This window comes from Battus philenor, unplaced genomic scaffold, assembly GCF_028537555.1.
Source record: "Battus philenor isolate CCGP_79_NKW_IND1 unplaced genomic scaffold, ilBatPhil1.0.hap1 SCAF_18, whole genome shotgun sequence".
In the NCBI taxonomy this organism is placed as follows: domain Eukaryota; kingdom Metazoa; phylum Arthropoda; class Insecta; order Lepidoptera; family Papilionidae; genus Battus; species Battus philenor.
In genome coordinates this window covers 918,799-925,658 of record NW_027181680.1, presented here as the reverse complement: position 1 = coordinate 925,658, position 6,860 = coordinate 918,799, and the positions used below count along the sequence as shown (strand labels likewise).

At 32.8% G+C, this 6,860-nt stretch overlaps 1 protein-coding gene across 1 annotated transcript; it reads right to left on the bottom strand.

Annotated features, from left to right (window-relative positions):
- Nucleotides 1–1,194: 1,194 nt before the first annotated feature.
- On the bottom strand, nucleotides 1,195–5,001 carry LOC137920189 (uncharacterized). The gene is made up of 3 exons (XM_068763456.1): nucleotides 4,848–5,001; nucleotides 4,332–4,487; nucleotides 1,195–1,545 (listed from the first exon to the last, which is right to left on the bottom strand). Exons 1-3 carry the CDS (start codon nucleotides 4,915–4,917, stop codon nucleotides 1,322–1,324), a joined length of 450 nt encoding a protein of 149 aa, XP_068619557.1. The 5' UTR covers nucleotides 4,918–5,001; the 3' UTR covers nucleotides 1,195–1,321.
- Nucleotides 5,002–6,860: the final 1,859 nt, after the last annotated feature.

The following is a 6,860-nucleotide window of genomic DNA, read 5'->3' as shown; positions in this document are numbered from 1 at the left end:
GAAGATGCCCCGTGAAGGGGTGAAACACGAGTTGAGTGAATTAACGGTGGCGGTTGTGTAGTTCGCATTGTTTGCTGCATACGCTTTTATCACCGGGCTGGCGGGTGGTGCACTTTGTTGCACGACAACCACTGCATGTTCGGAAGTGGCTAAACATTGGTCCTTTTCTAACTTTTCTGAACTCTCAAGCTTAGCACTCATATTCAGCCTCTTATCTAGTCTCTATATGGAATCAGAATCTTTGAGGCCATGCTAAGCTGTTCTTCAAGGTCAAGGAAGACAAACACAATTTTAGGGATACCTAATTTTTTTATTTGTGAATCGCATAATACACGCGTACCGTCGGTAAAACAGTACATCAATGATACTTATTAGCGACATTCAGTAGATATTTAGAAGAAATATGATAAAACAGTTTATTTATTTACCAATCCCACTATACTTTTATTAGGGTCTGGTCACTAACGCACAAATACAAATTTGCAACGTACACTTTTTGGGCCGCGCGGGTCACATGCCTTGGTAAAAACAGTCGAAACACTGTCCGTTGGTTCCCTAGAGGCTTCTGAAGTGATCGAGGGCATGCGGACACATGGTGCCCGACGCGGCCTCTTGGACCCAACATGGCAGTCACACGGTGTCCGTCGCGGCCCACTGAACTAAACATGGTTTTTAGTCTGGCGTTCAACGTGTTAAAGATAGTGTAGAAGATAATGTGAAAGATAAAAGATGAGTATGAAAATAAAAAAAAGTTCATAAAGAAAATTTTAAGTACCCTGCGTACCTAAGACGGGAATATACGAGGTCTCTAAAAACGGGGACCTAATAAAAAAAAACAGCGGAATCTATATGTCGGCGGTTGGGATCCGTTCCCCGGAACCACAGTCAAATTTATCCATTTGTAAGGATAATCTCTCTGGGTGTGGTTAAACCTGACAATGCAAATTAACGCGGACTAAATTTCAGGAGGAAGTAAGCGATCCGCCATCACCGACTGTTCCGCGCCACTTTGAATCTCGAACTACCCCCTCAACATCGCTGCAAGTTTGTTTTAACGTTTCGCTAGAGTAGGAACTTCCGGTCAGTTCCACTCTCATACACTTCCGGAAGCAACGTTCAATTCTCTTATACTAGATGGCGCCACCGACCCGCCGACATATATCACTGCATAAACAAATTGTCAAACTAAATGAATAATCCATCACCATTATTTATTAATAAATGAAAATCGTTTTATATACATTTGTTTACGAATTAATACCAAATTATACATATGATATATCAAACTTAAGTGTTGCATGTTGAAATTGAATTAAATCAATCACGCAGCTTTGATCGTAGAGAACACTTGACGTTCAAATTTATTTGCAAGGAATTCCACAATCGTAAGGACGAGCAGACGTTTATTGTTTGCAGACATCATCAGAATAACGAACGCCTTGCTGTAGTCACTTGGGTGTAAAGTGCGCAAGAAGTTTATGGTGATGTAGACTAATTCAACTAACTTCGGTTCGATTCTATCCCACAGCTCGCGTAAGGACTTGGCTGAAAGAAGAGAACTATATTAAAAAAAAAAGTAAACACAAGACATAACTGTTATGAAATAAACTGTGTATTAAATATTGCAGGAATGAACTATTGTGATACAGGGAATGACATATGAATCAAATTTTTAAAAGTTTTTTTTAAAAGCAATTATTGTGAAAAAAAAAATAATTCTTAATAAATAAGTAGGAATCGCATATATAGGAGGACGAGACTGCTGCTCATGTACTACTTCGGTGCACTGGAGTAGCACCCCACAGCGCTACCCTCGGATCGGGGAGGGGCCTCTCAGAGATCGCCGATAACATCAAGGGTCAGCTGAGAGCTTGGAAGCTGGGTTGGTTCGATTAAGACCAACAACGCCGCTTACCGCTTAGTTGCGGAAACCAGCGCGCCATCACAAAACAAGCTAGGACGTGTATCTCCCCCAAAATCCTCGTGATAGCACCACGAGGATTTTGGGGGAAGTGTGAAACATACATGCATACCCCGGGACGGGCTATCTAGAATAACACAGCGCGAGGGACGACCGCGTGGCGATCCCTGACCGGGAGATACCGCGCTCCGCCGGATAGTACAAAGAGCGATCAGCGGGGAGGTTTTAGTGGGTAGGAATCCCACATACCCCTATCCCCCCAGAGGCGCGGCATCTTGAACGTCCGGAATATTTACCCCGGAAACAAAAAAAAAAACGTATATCCTTTATCCTTCGTACATTGATAATACACAAAATAAGTCTTCTCAATAACCAAACTTATGTATCAAAACCTTAAGACCAAAATTACCAAAATTAAGAATAAAACTTTGGTTATAATCTCTATGGAACTTGAATTAAGACAATTTAAAGGAACTGAAATAATTAATAACAGATTTAGATATAATCCACAACCATATATACTATATTTATTCATATATTTACCGGAAAGTAATGTCGATTCGGTAAACATATTTTACAGGAATACTTTTACCGCTTTGGTATTGAAAATTTGTATATTAGTTGGCAAAAGGTCATTGATAACGAAGGTGAATATATTGTTGATTAGAAATAAAAACTCGTTAGAAATGTAGTTGTGTGAATTTAACTAAGAAAGCGACATTGTTTTCTGGTTCCCCAATATATATGTACCTATTCACATGCACATTGTCATACAGGAATACACTTTCAGGAAAATTAAGTAATTATTTATTTTATATAATAAATCAATTGATTCTAGGGAAACATAATAAACCAAGAATATCTCTGCGATACAAGCTTGCTAATCCAGTACAAAAGTCTAAGGTATAAATTTTTAAATTCAAATAATAAAAATTTCAAAAAAATCGAAAATGCTTTTTCTTACTGTATTAATATTAATTTATTATTTCGGTAACTGGTGGATACATATGTGTACATTTTAAAACTTTTGCAAAGCACATGACTTTTGCCTAGTCTGATGTTAAATGATGATTATGGTACATGCTAGCCTAGACACCTATGCACTCTTCACTTGATGACTCCTAAAATGTTGTTACCTAGAAACAACAACGCCTGTACTTTGTTCCATACTTTGGCTATTAATATAAATATAGTATTAAAATGCTTAGTCTAGGTTGAGTGGATCTCAAAGGATTGATGTAGTGAATCCATCCATCTTGTCCACACAGACATCACCACAGACAATAAATAGAGGAAAAAATAAGAAACAATTAATATGGTACAGAAGGTGGTCTTATCGCTCAAGGTGATGCCTACCAGACAAACTTTTAGATAGAATACATACATTACTATACATATATATGAACATACCTATATATATATATATACATACATACAACAATACATACTTGTTGTCCAATGAAAGAAAGGAGATGTAAGTCCAACACACCAAAATGCATACACAACATCTTATATAGTGTTTAAAACAGTGATATACTTTATTTAGTAACAAAATTTTCAATAAATAGGCTGTTATGGAAATTTAAAAATATGATTAACTTTGATCATAATTTATCTGGATACTGACAGATATTCTGTTTTGGATGTAAATATTCAAATTGAACTTTAAAAAGAAAATTATAAAAACTTCATGGTAATCTTTAAGCTTTTTGGGCATGTGAAAAGCATTAATTTTCACCTGTAACTTATTTATTAAATTATCCAAAATTATTATAATTATATATTGTTATTGATTCCCATAATACCCTTCTCAAAAGGATTTCAAAATTTATAAAAAAAAAAACAAATGAATAATGTTGGTGACGACAAATTTGTTTATTTTTATAAATAGATGAAGTTAGTTCAATATAAAAAACTTTACAATTATCTAAATGTTGATTTAACAATGCAATACAATACCAATACCAACCTTACAAATAGAGTAATAACATTTTTGTAAAAAATATCAAAGGAGTGGTTAAAGGAGGGATATATAGAATATACAGGATGAGGCCCAAGCTTAGATGATTAAAAACAGAGGAAACTTTTACTAACAACTAACAATAAAAAACAAATATATGCAAATAGAAAAAATAATTAATTCCTTAACATAATTTATAAATGCAATCTCATTTACATTGAAACTATTTCTACAAGAATCTTAGTAATTTCTTAAACATTACATACAAACTTAATTATATTCTGAGTCTATCTAACAAACTTAGACATTGTCATTTATAATTATTTTATTATTAATTCTGTTATATATGTTAGCTTAAAAAACATGGTGGTCTCTTATCTTTTCCTGTATTAGTCATCAAATATGTTATTTTTTTAATTATGTTAAATAAGAATAAACTATTGATCTTACCTGTTGAGTAAGCTGCAAGCCCTCCCACACCAGCCCCTACGATTGACGATATTTTACCTCCAGTATAACCTCCGATTAAACCTCCCAACAAAGCTCCTATGCCTGTTATAATAGCAGTCTCTTTATCCCACGATATACGAATTTCGAATTCATCGGCTGAAAATTAAATTTTAAACATAATTTTCCACTATATACGTTCAGTTTGCGTCATTTATAATTTACGAAAGCTTATCGAGCAAAAGGTAACGACGAATAGAGCTAATAAGTTTGGATATATATAGAGATAAATAAATATTTTGCTGCGTAGTAATCATCAAAGTATATTTAACTATGTAACGTCGTGTATGGCAAAGTGCCAAATAAAAAAATCATAATAATAATTATAATACGTAGCACTAGAGACAAAGATTTTCACTTTATGCGACCTCCACGTATGCAAGGGTTAAACGTTCGTGGAAGCAAAGCATCATGGACTCTGTAAAAAAATCTATAAAGAAAAGAATTTTAAATACTTACCGAGCAATAAAATCAAATTTTTCACGCTTTGAATGTTCGGCGCATAATACAGATGACTAATCGTCGACATTTTAAATTTTTATTCAACAGACGTAACGAACTAGACTGCAGATGGATCCCAATTGGCAGTACCGCTTACTAGAGTACGAATAGATTCGTTTCGTTTGCCAAAGAGGTTTATAACCTTTATATAGAAATCAGTGCTGCCATATAAAAAAATAGCTGTTTATACCATAATCAATTTAGTGCGTTTTAATGATTCAGTAAATTATTAAAATTACTCTAAATACAACGTACAAACTCAATATAGGGTCCATTCCAGGGAATTATATAAAATATTAATGAAAAAAATTTTTTTAAACAAAGTTAGCTATTTTTTAAAACGAATTAACAATTATTTAATGTACTCGAATATTTATTAAATCCCCGATGCAATATCGGTTTCTAAATTTCTCATATTAAGCAAAATCTAAATAACATAATAAATGTTATAAAACCAGTCATTTGTATCCAAGATTTAATTTGCTGTTTTGCCACCAATGTCAATGCATTCTTATATCATCAAAAAAAAATAAGTTTTTTACGCTTAATTGCCTCAAGTATATACTAAACAACATTTAATATTATATAAATACTGTTGGATTTCGTTGAATTACTCTTTTCTGTGAATTTCAATCGCAGATTTATACAGCGTCTACGCGCATTAACAGTTTCTGCAAATAGACCATACATCGATTTTAGATACTAAACTCTTGGACTCCTTCAAGTGTCAGGTTGCTGTAACACAGATTTTTGTCCGAAGTGAGAAATCTCGTGTTTATATAGTAAATTTCTCTATATTTAGTCGCATTTGAGGACTTCTATCGGGTAGGATTCCCTCGTCACACTCGGTTCCTTGCAACAGACAGAATTTTGTGACAATAATGACAGATGTCAAGATTTTAAGCCAACTGTCAGTTTTAAGCATTTAGATATTTAGTCTAAATAATGTGTGCGCCCATTTTACATTTTTTTTAGTATATGTTCTATTGTATTATTAACCTTGGAGACTATTAACAAAATATATAAATCCTTTGTATAAATAATGCTGCCTCAAACTAAGAACAACATGATTTCTGTGTCGATTAAAAATAAATGCTGGATAAAAATATTTACTTGTAATATTTACTCAGATTGAAGAAAAAGTAGTAATGTAGCCTATTTTCATGTGTTACGTTACATCGGATTATTTTACATTATATTTTATTAAAATATTAATTACTCTATTCAGTCCTATTATTGTACTATGAAGAGATTTTTTACTTTATTTTCTTAATGAGATTTCATAATAAGGCCAATGTAAATATTATGTAATATCAGAGATTACTTTTTATTTATTTATTTTGTTTTATAATACGGGCTGGCTGCACATAATTCAGGAGATAAAAAGCAGGTTACTAAACTCTTATTATTGTTAGTTACTAATGTGGGTGGAAGTGGCAACAATATGCCACGTTATACAAGAAAAAACTCTTTTAAAAATGGCAAATTCATGAATATTGACATATAGTGTTAAATAAAATATAATTTACAATGCCGCCATTGTGAAAAATGTTGCTTTCATTATTTATTCAAATGAAAAATTAAGGTATTTTATTTTAGGCAAAACACTGAATGGTTCTTATGGAGAAAAAATTAGCAAAGGAAATTGTGAAACAACTTTTTTCTCATATAAATCTTAAAGTCAAACATTATCGCTTGTCAAAAATTGTCAGACATTCCGACGGCAAAAAAAGCTAAATAAGACGTGTTCAATGTAAAATTGGTAGATAAATGGTCGTTTTAGCAATGTGCCGAAATGTTAAATTTTATATGTATTATATATATACACCAATACCTCGCTTTACATCATTTCGTTTTGATTTTTTTTTAATTAGTACTAATTTTCACCGAGTCGTTAGATTTTCGAGGCTTCGTTGTTTTAGATTCGCGTCTTTAATTTTTTTTTTTAAATATCTTTTTTAAAGATAACAA